This window comes from Falco rusticolus, chromosome 5, assembly GCF_015220075.1.
Source record: "Falco rusticolus isolate bFalRus1 chromosome 5, bFalRus1.pri, whole genome shotgun sequence".
In the NCBI taxonomy this organism is placed as follows: Eukaryota; Metazoa; Chordata; class Aves; order Falconiformes; family Falconidae; genus Falco; species Falco rusticolus.
In genome coordinates this window covers 32,639,098-32,653,248 of record NC_051191.1, presented here as the reverse complement: position 1 = coordinate 32,653,248, position 14,151 = coordinate 32,639,098, and the positions used below count along the sequence as shown (strand labels likewise).

Here is a 14,151-nt window from a genome sequence, read left to right as displayed (position 1 = left end):
GGGTGGGCAGTTATTGAACATCTCTGGCTGCTCAATAGACTATTTTTTCCGCATTCCTGGCACTTTACCTGTGCACGTGTCTGTGAACGTGAAGGATCTGAACACCATGAGTAGGTGGCATGCAAACCTGGGGGCTGGAGATCTCTTTGAAGCTGCTGAGAAACTTAAGAGCATGGATTCTTGGAGGAGGGAGGGGAAGTATACAAAAACTGTGAAGGGAGAACGGCAGAGGTTTTTTATGGCCTGGGAGTGGGCAGCAATTAAAATAGCTGACTGCAGTTCAGAGCTGTTTAGCCCGCTGACATTGCAGCATCTATAGAAACACTGTTAAATTGACCACCAGCAGTAAATCGCAAATACAGCTTTCTAGTGTCATGTAGTCAACATCTGGGAGCTGACAACAGCTGTGTCCTGGTGCCCTCATGCACAGGAACAGGGGGGTGACTCACGCGGGCCCTTAAATCTGGGCTAACCCTGCCGGCTCCCCAGAGAAAGCCATGCTATTGGGAGCTAGGCACCTGCGTAAGAATCATGCTGAATGAGGTCCTGGCCCGCTCACATGTGTTTCTCCATAAAATGGGAATTCTTTAGATTATAAAAGCATTTTTCTTTTCCAAATGGTACACACAAACCTTGCCACCCTGAGCCTGCCTCTCCCAGGCTGCGGATCAGGGAGCTACTGGATTTTACAACAGTTGTGTAAAGTCAAGGTTAAAGAAAGGCCACAGGGCACAGGACTGGAAGACCTGTTAAGAGTATCACGTAAATAGACTGTACTTTTAGATCCGTCCCTGCTTTCAGTGCACCTTAACTCTTGCCTGCAGCAGAAAGACAGCAACAATGGCAGCAAAGGCAAACCAGATCTTACCTTAATCAATCACATGCGGGCAGCGATGTTAGCAGCTGAAAGAGGGGAATATTAATCCCATCTGCTGAATGTCTGTGAACGCTTTTCAGTGGCTGCAATAAAGGTTTGGCAATAAAAAAAAGACCACCCTGAAGGGCATCGGTGCAGGATTGCCATTGTAGGGCTTTGCCTACCAAGTACCCCTGGGCAGGCTGTGACAGCTGAATTAAGAGCAAGCACCAGCTATGCCAGAGTTTTGTTTTACAAGGGCAAACCTAATAGATAACGGCTGTGTACAGACGGAGCAGAGGATGTAGCTGTGGCTGCTCAAGGGCTACCATATCTTTACAAAGGACTAGCCTCATCAGTAAGGCGCACAAAATGGATAGCAGAACAGCTGCTAGCATCATGGTTTGCAAACCTCTCCCACTAAGTGCTGCGTGCTAAAGTCAGATGAGGAAGGAAAAAGAAGGCTAGAGAAAGACTAAGCATATCCAGAGCTCAGCAAAACTAAATTACTTCTCCCGAATTCAGCTTGATTTAAGGCTTCAACTACATTTTGAGTGAATGCGTTGAAAAAAATCCTAAAGTGAATGCTCTGAAAATTAACCATTAAATCCGCTCAGAGTCAGTTAAATTAAAACATTAGGAAATCAAAGCCAGCGAAACAATCTTTGTAGCCATGCCAGCTTTGCAGATAGACAAAATCTTTACTTTTATGCAAGCTTTGCATTGTGTTAGAGCCCTGCCATTGCCCAGAATGAAAATTAAGTATTACATTAAAGCTACCTGTGTAAGTACTTATCCTTGCTCACTGAGCTTCAGTGGCTCAGCTGAGATTGCTGCAGATTTTCAGCTAACAGAAAAATGACAGAATTGTTTAGAATTACCTTTGAGAAAGAAAATACCCTTTGATAGGTGGTTCTGTAGCTGGAACAAGTAGAATTAGGGAAAACCTGGGAACAAAAACAAAGGCCCCAGCCCTGCAAATGAAGGTGCCAACCGCGGGTGCTATGCTCCCGCATCTGCAGCAGCTAGCAGCCTGCTCACAGGGCAAGGGGACCCTGATTCTTGAGATAAATGTATCTCGCACGTTCAACTCAGAGTACCTTCTCCCCAGCCCCAGTTCAAGACAGGGCAGCAGAGCTGTTTCTGAGGTTATTAGCAGCAGAACTGCAGGGCTGAAGGTGTTTTGGAGACCCCTGTTAAACTTTCTGAAGAAGTCCTCATTCAGCTGCTCATCCTGAGCGCCAGCACTCACACAGCTGCGGTGAGGGATGGCAGCGCTGGTGAAGCCACCAGGAAGGTGGTGGCATGGCTCATCCTCAGAGGGGTAGCGAGCGCCTTGGAGATCATTTACAACAAAGCCCATTCCTATTTCACACGCACAGGAGCCTTGGGAGCTGGGGTGGCCCAGGAAGGCGTCTCCTATCAGACGTGACCAGCACCACTGGATGGAGGCGAGCCCCCAGCCCTCCCAGCTGCCATCCTGGAGTCACCCCAGGAGGCACCCACTGCCCAGGGAGCCCCTCCTCGGCCACCCGCCCAGGTGACTAAGAGCGAGGAGCAGGGTGGCAGGGAGCCGACCCCCTCCCCGGCTGCCATTTCACAACACAAGACGTCTGCGGGCCATGACTGGGAGCTTCATAAGCCCTCAGGAAAACACAGAGGAACAATTTCCAAATTGTTTGGGAGTGAGTGTAGCAGTTCCCTGAGGCGGCGGCAAAGCGCTCCTTTGCAGCTGCTGCTCCCGCTCTCTCTGGGCTAATTCTTAAACACCAGAGTGGGCCCATGGATTAGCTGCAGAAATGATCTCAGTGTCATCCCAGATATACCCACCCAGCGAGCCGTCACCTGCCTTTTTATGCAAGCTACTGTCTTTTCTCTAACAATGAGAATGGGGGTGGGGCATCTTAGAGTTGATAATTCTCATGATTTTGTAAAGCCTTACTGCTCTCTCAGCACGCAGACGCCCCTCTCTCTTCACACCCGACCACTCGGCTTGTGCCTGCAGAATTGTAGCAGTCGCTTTGGGTTCTGCAGCTTCATGGGTCTGACTCCTCCCCTGCTCAGGATAAGATGGGCTCACCATCCCTCTCCATCTTCCTCAGCCCTGGACTGACAGTCCATCTATTTTAGAGCTACCCCCCTTCCTGCCCCCCCGCCTCGAAACAGCAGCCTTTTCCCAGGCCGGCTGGGTGCCCTGGTGAGGAATGCTGACAATCTGCCGTCCGGGAGCGGAGCTGTCAGCATTACTTCCCTGCTGCTGAGCCCTCAGTCATCACTCCGATGAAGGATAAGCTCGCAGCCCGCTGCCTTGTGACAAGAGCTGTGACTTTGTCTAGGAGGCAAGCACTAGGAACGAGCACCAGGGAAACGTGGCTTAGTGGAACAGGAAATATTAACAATCTGTGATAAAAAATGAAAAAGGCAGCCAGTGCATGTCTAACTCAGCTGGAGGCGCCACTCCGTGACTGGCCAAGAGCAGTGACAGCTCCCAAAAAAAGCCAATAAAGGAATAAATTTTCCACTTCAAGGCTGACTTCTTTTAAAGGAACGGAGTAATTTTCCTCATGTTTATCTGTGTACGAGAAAAGCCCCCAAGCAAGGTCATCTGCAAATTGCAGTAGCTGCTGGCACAGGAGAGGGTACGGAGTTTTCAGCCCCGCAGCTGGTTTAAGGGGCTGTTGCGAAAGCCCACAGACTCACCCAGCTCTGTCACCTTCCAGCAGCGGGTTAGGGTAAGATGGTTGTCTATGAGCTACTACAGCTCTGTGCGTCAATCAAAATTTTTTTTCTGGTAAAAATACCACACAATTGGGCTAAGTGTTTCTGGCTAAAAGGATTTCTTTCATAACTCCTAATTTCTGAGTGAAATGGTCAAGTGATAACAGAATGGTAGAGAGAAAAAAATTGTTCCCCCTTTCCCCCCCCCCCCCCTCTTTTCTTCATGTGTTTTAGTTAAGGCAGTTAGAAGGCTGAAAAAGCTGTATTAATGCTGGATTCATATCTACACAGACCTTTCAAGTTATTATGGGGCTGATAACCTCTCTTTGTCCTTGTAACATGCAGTAAACAGAGGAGCTTAATTGCTGCTGAAATGGGTAACAACTCACGGATCCCTTCGCTCCTAGTACGTTGTTTGCACAGTACCTAGCACTGGGAATAACCAGAAGCTGATTTAATAACCTGAAGCCATTCAAAGGCTGTGCTGAATCCCATGTGAAACTTAAGTGTTTTGTCTTGCTCTTATTCCCACTGGGCAAGTAGCTGCACCATGGTGAGGCTTTTTTAAGGCTGGAACTTACCTGTCAGGTCAGTCACACATGGGTCTCCATCCAAGGACCTGTGGCACCAGCGGGGGGCTTGGACACTGCGTTTGCAGTTGGCTCTAAGGAAGGTCCCTAACAAAGCACAGAAATTGAAGGATCCTCTGCTGCGAGAGGCAGTGGTTCTCATGCAGGGACAGGGACGCTGCCTACAGTTGGAACGCTGCTCTCCATCTCCCAAGGCACGACCTTGGGCAGGCGGCACGGGCTCTCTGGTCCCGAGTTTCCTCTTCTCCAAAACAGAGATATGATATACAAGTGGGCTGAGAGCCTTGCAGAGAGGTGCTATCGCTGGTACAGGGAATTATCATCCCCAGGCCCAGGTCCAAAGCACACAGCAACATGAAGGAGAGCCATTCCCTCAAAGGACCCTGGCTCTAGCACCCAAGCCAAGAGCAGGCTGGATTTGTTCTCAGACTTGCAGGTTCACTGACATTGCTACATGCTGTACTTTTACCTTTGTAAATGGCAGTAGGTGCAAAAGATCCTGAAGGCTGAGTGACAAAGCCCAACAAAAGTTACAGTTAATGAAACAATCCCCTCCTAAATGGTATATGACCCAATTCTTGAGCCTCCTACAAGTTATAATCAAAACCATATGTACAGTCATGAATATCAGAAATATTTACAAAACACTGACAAGATCTTAAAAACAAAAGCAGTGATTTCCTCATTTCCCTGGAAGCCTTAGAAAACATGCGGTAAAACTGTCCCATTTAAAATATTCTGCTGACCACAGAGCCCTGTATGCTTCATTGTAATGATTAGTCATTCTACACATATTTACTGGTTCGGTTCACCTACTATGGCTGGTTACAAATTATTGCAAGACAAAGATGATGAAGCAGGGTCAATAAAATCTTGTTTATGTGAAATGTCATAGCACAGTTTTACACAAAAAGGTAAACCAAACCCCCATCCAAACACCCATTTCCCCTGCACTGGTGGCTGGTATCACTAGAGACATCTAGCAGAACGACTTGGAATGGCTGTAAAATTGGCTAATTTAAAGTGTCTGTGGTGAGTCTGTATTGGGGTAACTGCCTCTGCTTCGATGTTTTCCTAAAAACCTAAACAAAGCAGAAAAATCCCAAGTACTTAAGCACAGAAGCCTCACCTCTCGCTTTCCCTACAAGTCTCCTAAGGAAAACTTTAAGGCACTGCAATCAAACCAGGCTGTTGACACCGAGCACCAGCTTCACGTGGTTGCCAGCTGGCAACACAACCCCATCTGTCAGTGCCTCACCTGGGAGCTCATGCCCCCCTCCTTGTAAATTCAGTGTGTGAAATAGGCCAAGACCCTGCGAGTAACTGAGCCCCATCGTGAGGTTCCAAGCAGCTCCCAGGTCCTTTGGGTGTCAGGACACCCTGAGGGTGTTCAGCTCTTGGCAGGACCAAAGTCACCATCTTCTGCTCTGCCCATCTTCAGCATGGAAGGCACCAAGCAGCGCTGTGAGCAGTGGGTAACAGCTGTGTGGCGTTTCCAGGGTCCTCACTTCACACATCAAACAGCCCCCAGCAGAAAGACAGAAAAAACATTGTCACAAACACCCACAATACCATTTAAAACGTTATAAATTCAAAATAAGCTTTTTTAAAAAAGACTGAAGTTGACGGTCTTCATAACAGTTGATTTAAAAACAAAACAAAAAAGAAAATACAGGTAGGTGAGGAGTCATTTAGGCACTTTCAAGGAAGGACTGAGATCTTGGTGCTTAGAAACAAAATAGTAAAGGCTTTGGTTTAGTTCTGATTTGGGTTCAGTTACAAAGAAAATTGTTCCATTTCAGCTGCGCTATGAATTCAGTGAAATTGCAAGAAACCGTTCTGGTCTAGATTTTGTTTAGGAGGGGAAAGACGACGTTTAGATTGGTCTTTCTTATTTTATTTTGCTTGGAAAACCTAGGCGTTATTCCATCTTCATATTCCTCTCCCCCTCACTTCATTGGAAAAGATGAAAGACCAGCAATGTCAGTGCCATCCTGATCACACACCATCACTACTGGCACAGATCATGGGCAAAGGTCCAGCTTCTGGGGTTTCATTCCTGGGTTTTCTAAACAGAAGAGAAGCAGGCACTATTTTTGCAAAAGATCAAAATCTGTCTTAGTCTGGAAAAATTCCTGTTGATTTCAATGGATTTTGAATCAGCCCCAGATTTTATCTCTGTACCTTGTGTTGATCCCTAAGTTTCAGCATTCTTCCTGTCCTACTTTGGATCAAAGAAGATGTTCGAGAAAAGCCTATTAAGACTTTATTCCTCACTAGGAAAATAATGGCCCTGTTTCTAGGACCGTTTCATACGTACCACGAATATGTGAGCAGCGTTCTTTTATATCCTCTTAGTCAAAACTTAAAGCAGCGAAACACATTTTCATTGCATCTTTACAAAGACATTACCATTGATGCAGGAGCAGAAACAACAAGAAATTACTACATTCTTGTTCTACTATATTTATGCCCTTACAGAGATGTCTGTTTATCACTATTATTAAAAGCTCAGAGGGGACATCTCTAAAAGCTGTAAACAATGGTGGGCCCTCAAACAGACAACAAATCCACAGATGCTTAAATGGCTTTTCAAAGCTGCCGAGCACCAGCGCTTGTGAGAGGTCAACTCTTTAAGCCATCATTAGTGTATCAAATATTAAGCTCAAATGCCTACATTTTGGATGCTTACTATTGAAAAGAGAGCTTGTACTTGCTACAGCAATAGCTTTCTTATGGAATAGGTTACTGACATCTCTCCAGCGAAGGCAAACAGCACCAATTAGTCTAGGTCAATGCACACTGTGCCACAAAAGTTAATACACTTACGGAAGATGCTTAAAAACGAGGACCTGCTGCAACACAAATACACCTCAGGGGAGTTCAAGCCATCCAAAGGGCTGCAGTTCTGTGGAGACCCCAGAGCAGCAGAAGTCATCACATTTTTTTTTTGTCATACCTCACTTCTTTTCCCACGCAGCTAGAAGAGAACGTGTCAGGAAATATGCCGAATGGTGGAAGTGTTCTTTCAGGACTACTTTCAGGTTACTTGAAATTCAATTACAGTTCTTCAGATACATACAAAAGAGCAACAAGGCACATTTAATGCTTCGGTTTAGATTCTTAATGTCACACAGAGCAAGGCATACACAGATACGAGATTATGAGCCTGAAGTCTGTGTCCCAAAGATGTGTTGGACGTGGACTGTGGCACCAAGTGGAGTATTACTGAAATTAGTAGACTCTGCGTGGGTGCTCACACATTACACACAGCAAGAAGCAAAACTGAGGACTCTGAGCCTCGTAATTGTGCTGTGTATAAAGATTAATTGGAGCATCTAAGTGGGTCTTTCCTTTGGAAGGTATTGACACAGGTTCAAAGTGTTCCTCTTAGGGCCTTAGGTTGAGCTTAAGACATTGGAAAATCTCAGATCAGGCTTTAATCATAACAGACAGCCCACCCAACAACCATGCCTCCAACATATCAAGAGCTCTTTCAATAGATACCTCTTTATTTGAAATGGAATGCATCTTGAAAAATATGAAAAATAAATCACATCTCTCAGAAATCATTTATGAGTCATATTTACACACCATTTTTTTTGACGACACTGATATTTCTGCTCACATTAGGATATGCTAGAAAACATTTGGTACATCACTGCAGCTATCAGAAGCTGGCATTTGCATATCATGAACCTTAAAAGAAAAGGAATTACTTCAGGATATCACTGATGCAACATCCCCTTGATCTTCCTTTTCCCCCAATTTCTAAATTTTCTTGGTCACCACAGCTTGGATTTTCTTGCTGAATCTGCCCCTTAATCACTTTTTTTCTTTTTACTTAAGACATGTAATTTTGACCTCTTTATGAACTGACTGTCCACGCTTTTGCTACCTATACCAAGCATTTGCCTCTGTGTGTTTTACCAGCATTTTTGTTTGCTCTCTGATGATTTAATGATTTTACTTCAGCCACATGCTGTTGGCTTTTTTTTTTTTTTTTTTTTTGGTAAGGGGAAGGACAACCCGATTTCTTTGCTTGCAAAGCTCCAGTAAGACGGAGCACAATCTGCTGGACATACTTTCATAGCCATTGCTTACAAGGCAGTGCAGAGAGTATTTAACCAAGTAGCTCTAATAAACACTATGCAGTAGTAGAGGGGCAAACCAAAAAAGCTCCAGAACTACCTCATTTATAATACTTATAACAATGTCTTGGTCTAAAATTACTGTCAGTCAAGAAAAAAAGAAAAAGAAAAAAAAACCCAAAAACACAAACAAAAATCCATACAAAAAAAAACCCAAACCAAAAACAAACTGTGGAATTCAGAGCGTGAGAAAGTTGTCAGATTGTCCACGTCAGACAATTTAGCCTTATTTATAGTGACATGGCATGAGCCACACAGTCCGAATGTCCCCGGGGGGACCACAGCCAATTTGTTCCCATTCAGCTTCCAGGACACAGTTGGGAGGCACAAGGGGGAGGTTTGATCCTTGCACCCATCACACCAACTCGGGCTGCAGGCACAGGAACAGCTCAAGGTGGATTTTGTCAGGTGGCCACCACTCATGCTAAGAGTTTGGCTGACACCAACATTTTTAAAAAGATAACACAGCAGGCAATGGCAACTGGCAAAAGTTGGTTGGTGAACTATATCAGTCCAAATGGTTTTGAGAGCATCCTTCAGACCACCTTAAAACAAGAAACACAAGGTGAGAGTGGGACATTGACCTCGAACTGCTGACAGAGTGGCAAATTTGAAGTGAAAGCTGTTTTCTCAAACCTTAATGCCAGTTCTATCACTAAAATTGTCATCTTTCATTTTCAAAGTACAAATACTTCCAGAAGAGCAGTAACATTTCAGCTTTAGACTAGATCCATAGACTTTTGTGGCATTCAGGGGCTTGATTCCACTGAGGACAGGAACCTCTGCCTCTCATACAGAAATACATGTGTCTCTGATGACACAGGAATTAATGTTCATCAATTATATTTATCCATCAGTAGGCTAAAACATATTTTAGTAGGTGAGATGTCAGTGATACGTCTGTGTATCTGAAAAGGTGGATTAGTTACTCAGTAAACTGTAATTAATAACTCTAAAGAGAGGAGCCAAATTACAAATTACAGTCTATTTTGTGAGTCTTTGACTAGCTCATTAGAGAATCCCCTTGCAGCTCTAACATCCAAGCATTAGCAGAATGATAATGGCAGACGTACGGAGATGTGGAAATTGGCAATTACGACTGCCAAGACAGTGATCTAATCCTAGAAGACGCAGGGCACCTTTGATTTCAATTAATCTCAAAGTAGTAACGTCATTAGGACAGCTGTAATCTACCACCCCAAGCCTGTCATGCAACCTTGTCAAGAGCCAGATCGGAAAGAAGCACTCGGGAGTAACCACGGAGGACCACCATTCAATTCTGCACCACAATGTGTTTTGCATGTCTAGGTACGTGACCCTGACACCTGGGGGCAAAGAACAAAAGCGGAGGGCTAAAAGAGACCTTGACTTGTTCCTTATGGGACGGAGCTTAAGCTCAGGGTGCAGAGGAAGGGACCATCATGTGCCATAGCCAATTCCGAGATCTTCCCCTGGGCGTCACTTCAGTCTTTTGCTTTAAACACTTACAGAAACAACTTGAACCAAGAACGGGGGACTTTTACAGTCAAGCTACACCTCAGCCACACAAACAGAAAAGTCCTGCATGTGTGGCTTTGATTTTGTTTACATTCGTGTAACTCGTAAACAGGCCAAAAGCAGTTTTCCTCACCACCTGAGTTAAAATAAATAGCTCCACGGCTGCAGCTTTTTACCTTCAACCAGCGATACTGGGCCACATCGCTCTGTCCCGCTTACGACCTTGCCGCTTAATTGACACCAGAGATCCGGGCTGTAGCGACACACACGAAACCACCCCTCGCCTGAAGGGCCCCGTCCTAGACAGCACGCAGCCTGCGCCCGGCGCCTCTGCACCAGGCGAACAGCTCCAGCCCGCTCTCGCCAGCATCGCCAGCCAAACTCCCACCGACTTTTAAGAGGCAGAGGAAGACACACCAGCTGTGCAATTAGCCCTTTGTTTTCCAACTCCATGGCTTCGTCAACATTTTTAAGAGGCGAGATCGCATGCCTCTCTCAACATCTGACAGTGCTAAACACCAAAATTAATCTAGTTTATCTCAGCTAGAGAGCAACTTTCAGCTTATGAAAACTGTGACCAAAATAAGCCATTTGCACACTAAGACATACATAAAATGGATTTTTAAACTAGGGGCTACTTTAATGCATGACATTTAAAAACCGCCATCAAAATTCAACGCAGGTGGAGAGCCCAGATCGCTTACAAACCGACGGTGTAGAGAGCACCCTGAACTTGGACACAACGAAACGTTCAGGAATGCCTCTGCGCTCTGGCCCTCCAGCCTCAGCGCAAGAACACCAAACCGGGCACTGGGATCCAGCACTGGGGATCCAGCTGCGGTTCCCGTTACCGCAGAAGTTGTTGGTCGGGTTCCCCTCTGCTTGCACATTAGGCAGACTGGTTTTAAACTCAGAGTGACAACCAACGTTATTTTTTGGAATAACCAAGTGTGAATAAGTTTTATCATCTTCCACCATGCATAATGCTTTAAAAGAAAAATTATTTAAAACCCAGACTATAGTTGTTATTCTCGTTAGAGAAAATAGTTTTTGTATGTGGGACGGGTTTCAGCCAAAATCCAAACTTCACATCACATTTTCCATGTTAGCGTAATGCAGCATATTTTGGGTGAAATTGAAGAAAAAAACTGAACAAACCTCTTGTCAAATCACGCGTGGCCGAACTACCCAGAACTTTTTAGTTCTTTTAGGGAGCTAATGTACATACTAATTTTTTTCCCTTTGCATTTTTGATACGGCCCACATTCAGAAACATCTTGCAAATAAGCCTTAAAAAAACCCACCAACAAAACAACAAAAGAAAAACAAAACCAAACAATCCTAATAAATAAAATAAAATACATTAAAATAAAGTTACAGTACATCATGTGTCCTAGATGTCCCATCACACCAAAGGATCCTTTCCAAGGTTCATAAATAATAGATTTGAAATGCTTCTCGGCACCGAGGGTGGCAAAGCAGCAGCGGCGGCGGCTGGCGGGGGTGCCGGTGGCCGGGGTGCCGGTGGCCGGGCCGCTGCTCCCCGCAGCTCTGGCGTTTGCCCGGCTTTCGCCCAGCCGAAGTCCGTCCGCGACGGGCGCGCTCAGTCCCGCTTCCCCGCAGCGCGGCGTCGGCTTCACCTGCAATCAGACAGCACAGCGCGGGGCCGTGAGCCGCAGGAGGGCGGCGGGAGCGGGCCCTGCCCGCCGGCAGCCGCGCCGCGGGGATGGGGACGGGGACAGGGCTGCGGCCGGCTCCAGCCCGGGGCACCCGCGGGGCCGGCGGCGGCGGGGGAGCGCGGCTCGGCGGCCCCGGGCCGGGAGCGGGTCCCGGGAGCGGGCGCGGAGCGGCGGCCCTACCTGCGCTAGGCGGAGTTGGAGGCGCTGCGGAGGCGCGGGCCGTGGGGCTGCGCCAGGTGCTGCTGCTTCTGGCGGGTGGAGCGCACGGCCAGGATGGCCTGGCGGTTCTTGTACTGCACCATCTGCAGCGTGATCGCCGCGTTCCAGCCCTGCTCCTGCGCGCACCGAAAGTCGATCTCCTTCCCCTCGGCCATCACCACCGTGAAGTACACGTACTTGCCCTTCCGCTCCACGCAGTCCACCGTCTTCATGTTGGAGAAGTGAAGCTCCTTGATCTTGGCCGCCGGCTCGGCCGGCAGCGGCTGCTGCTGCGGCGGCGGCTGCTGCTGCTTGGGGGGGATGAGCAGCAGCCCCTCCTCGGTGAGGATGCAGCGCTTCTTCTTCCAGAGCTGCAGCAGCCCGTCGCTCCGCTTCTCCAGCACGCCCTCCTTCACCGCCTTGCAGCCGCTCTCCAGCATCCTTCTGGCAGGGGCCGGCGGCCGCCGCCCGCGGGGGCTGGGCTCGGGGGGCAGCCGGCACCAGCCGAAGACGCGCCGCCCCGCGCCGGCGCCCAGGCGGAGGGTCGGCAGCGCCCCGGCCCGCAGCAAGCGGAGCGGCTGCCACCCGTGCCGCGGCGTGGCGGGCGGCGGCGGGCGCGCTGCCGGTGCGGGCGGCTGTGGCGGCGGCTTTTCCCTCCCCTCGGCTTTTGAACGCGCCTTTCCCACCCCAGAGTGACACCCAGCGGAAGCGGCGGCTCCTCCCGCCGGCCACGGGGAAGCCCAGCGCCGCCGACGGCGCGGCCGCTGTGCGGAGGGGGGCGGCGGCCCCGCCCGGCCTGGGGCGGCCCGGCGGCGGGGCTACGGGCTGCGCTCCCCGGCGGCGGCAGCGCTCCCGGTCCGGCCCGGCCCCCCTCGCCGGGCAGCGCCCCGGCCGCCCCTCCCGCAGCGCGACAGCGCGGGCAGGCGCGACAGGCTGCGGGAAGGGCCCCCCCGCCGTGCCGCGCTACCGGCGGGCAACCACGGCCATCAGCCTGACGGCTCGAACGCCCCTCAGAGTTCCCCCGCTTTCACCGGGGTCCCCCAGCAGCACGTGCTGGGAACAACGAAGCCCACCCCCCACCCCCCGCCCATCCTGCGCGGTTTTGCTCCAAGGCCGGCACGACCGGTACCCAAGCGCTCGCCGCGCTCCCCCGAACAAAGGGCACGACGCGGCCCAGGGCTCCAGCCCCGCGCTGCCCCCCACTGCGCTGGGCAGAAGCGGCTCCTACTGCATTTATCAAATAGACATTACTCAAAACTGCTGCAGAGACTAAAATAAGCAAGTATCGGTATGTCACTTCCCAAAGGAAACACCACAATCTCAGTACTTGGAAATCTTAAAAGCAGACTAGTCAGAAAAACAAACCCCAAACAAAACCAAACCGGCAGCTAGCACCATCTTGCTCGTTGTTCTGCTCTGTTGCTACACATTTGTTGTTTGGATTCTCCCCTGCAGTTAGCTTTTGAATTCATTTATTTGAGTAGAAAAGTGACCTAAGGTTAATATTAAACTCTAAGTCCTTTGATGTATTCGATGTAAATTTGGCTGACACCACCGATGTGAACAATGCTGGAAGTTCCATGCCATGTTTGAGAGCAGTTTTGCTAAATACGAGTTTAACAGCACCATTAAAAAATACTCCTCACAGTAATCCTGGCAGCTAGGAAGCAGGACATGCTGTAGCATAGGTCAGTGGGAGCCCATTAGAAAAAAAAATAAAATTAGTATTAGTGATAGCTTTAATGGAGTTTATCTCCAAGAACATTTAAAAAAAGATTTCCTCTTATATTTTCCACTTTATCAAAACTAACTTTAAACTTAAATTGAGGTAAACCATTAAGGAAATAACAGCAATTATTCAGCTGTTTTACCTTTCCTGAGGTAACTGGAAGACTCAAATCAGTAATAAAGGCAACTTGCTAGCCACAAACTGAACAAAAAGAGACATGAGTATCTTAAACATCCATTTATCTAAAGAATAGTCCCTTCTCCTTAGAGCTTCATAGATGCTGGAAGATACAGTTCATTCTTACTTATTCATCTTATGCTTATTTTAGGAGAGGCACATGCTAATTTTCAAGATATCTGTATACCATTCACAACGGCCTCAGTCTCCAGTTCATTGCCATGTGAACCTAAATTCCCCAGCACACAATCTGTGCCTTCAGCTGCTGGTGCACGTACCAGCAGCCTCACACACAGCTTGAGTGAGGAAAGAGAATTCCTGCTTTTTCACCCAATGTGTTTTGCATCTACCATCTACTTCTTGACTCCTGATTTAAGTGTATCCCACGAGCAGAGACTTAATTTTGAAGTTATCCAACTAGAACATAAACTGGTTAAGAAGTATTCATCTGTATCAAACAACTTAATTAAAATACTGCATTTATGTAAGGCATGGGACATTGAACTAAACCTACAGAAGACTAATTCTTCCAGTAATTCACCCGTTCAGTTTTGGT

At 47.9% G+C, this 14,151-nt stretch overlaps 1 protein-coding gene across 2 annotated transcripts; it reads right to left on the bottom strand.

Annotated features, from left to right (window-relative positions):
- Positions 1 to 4,731: 4,731 nt before the first annotated feature.
- Positions 4,732 to 12,398, bottom strand: PHLDA1 (pleckstrin homology like domain family A member 1). Of its 2 annotated transcripts, XM_037390048.1 has the most exons (3): positions 11,672 to 12,251; positions 11,196 to 11,452; positions 4,732 to 5,671 (listed from the first exon to the last, which is right to left on the bottom strand). In XM_037390048.1, exon 1 carries the CDS (start codon positions 12,127 to 12,129, stop codon positions 11,677 to 11,679), a length of 453 nt encoding a protein of 150 aa, XP_037245945.1. In that variant the 5' UTR covers positions 12,130 to 12,251; the 3' UTR covers positions 4,732 to 5,671; positions 11,196 to 11,452; positions 11,672 to 11,676. The 2 variants fall into 2 exon arrangements, with proteins under 2 accessions (XP_037245945.1, XP_037245946.1); XM_037390049.1 differs by lacking the exon at positions 4,732 to 5,671 and having other exon boundaries at positions 7,657 to 11,452; positions 11,672 to 12,398.
- Between the last annotated feature and the right edge of the window lie 1,753 nt (positions 12,399 to 14,151).

Excerpts from the sequence above, each read along its gene's own strand:
- PHLDA1 (XM_037390049.1), bottom strand. The coding sequence starts at position 12,129 with ATGCTGGAGAGCGGCTGCAAGGCGGTGAAGGAGGGCGTGCTGGAGAAG.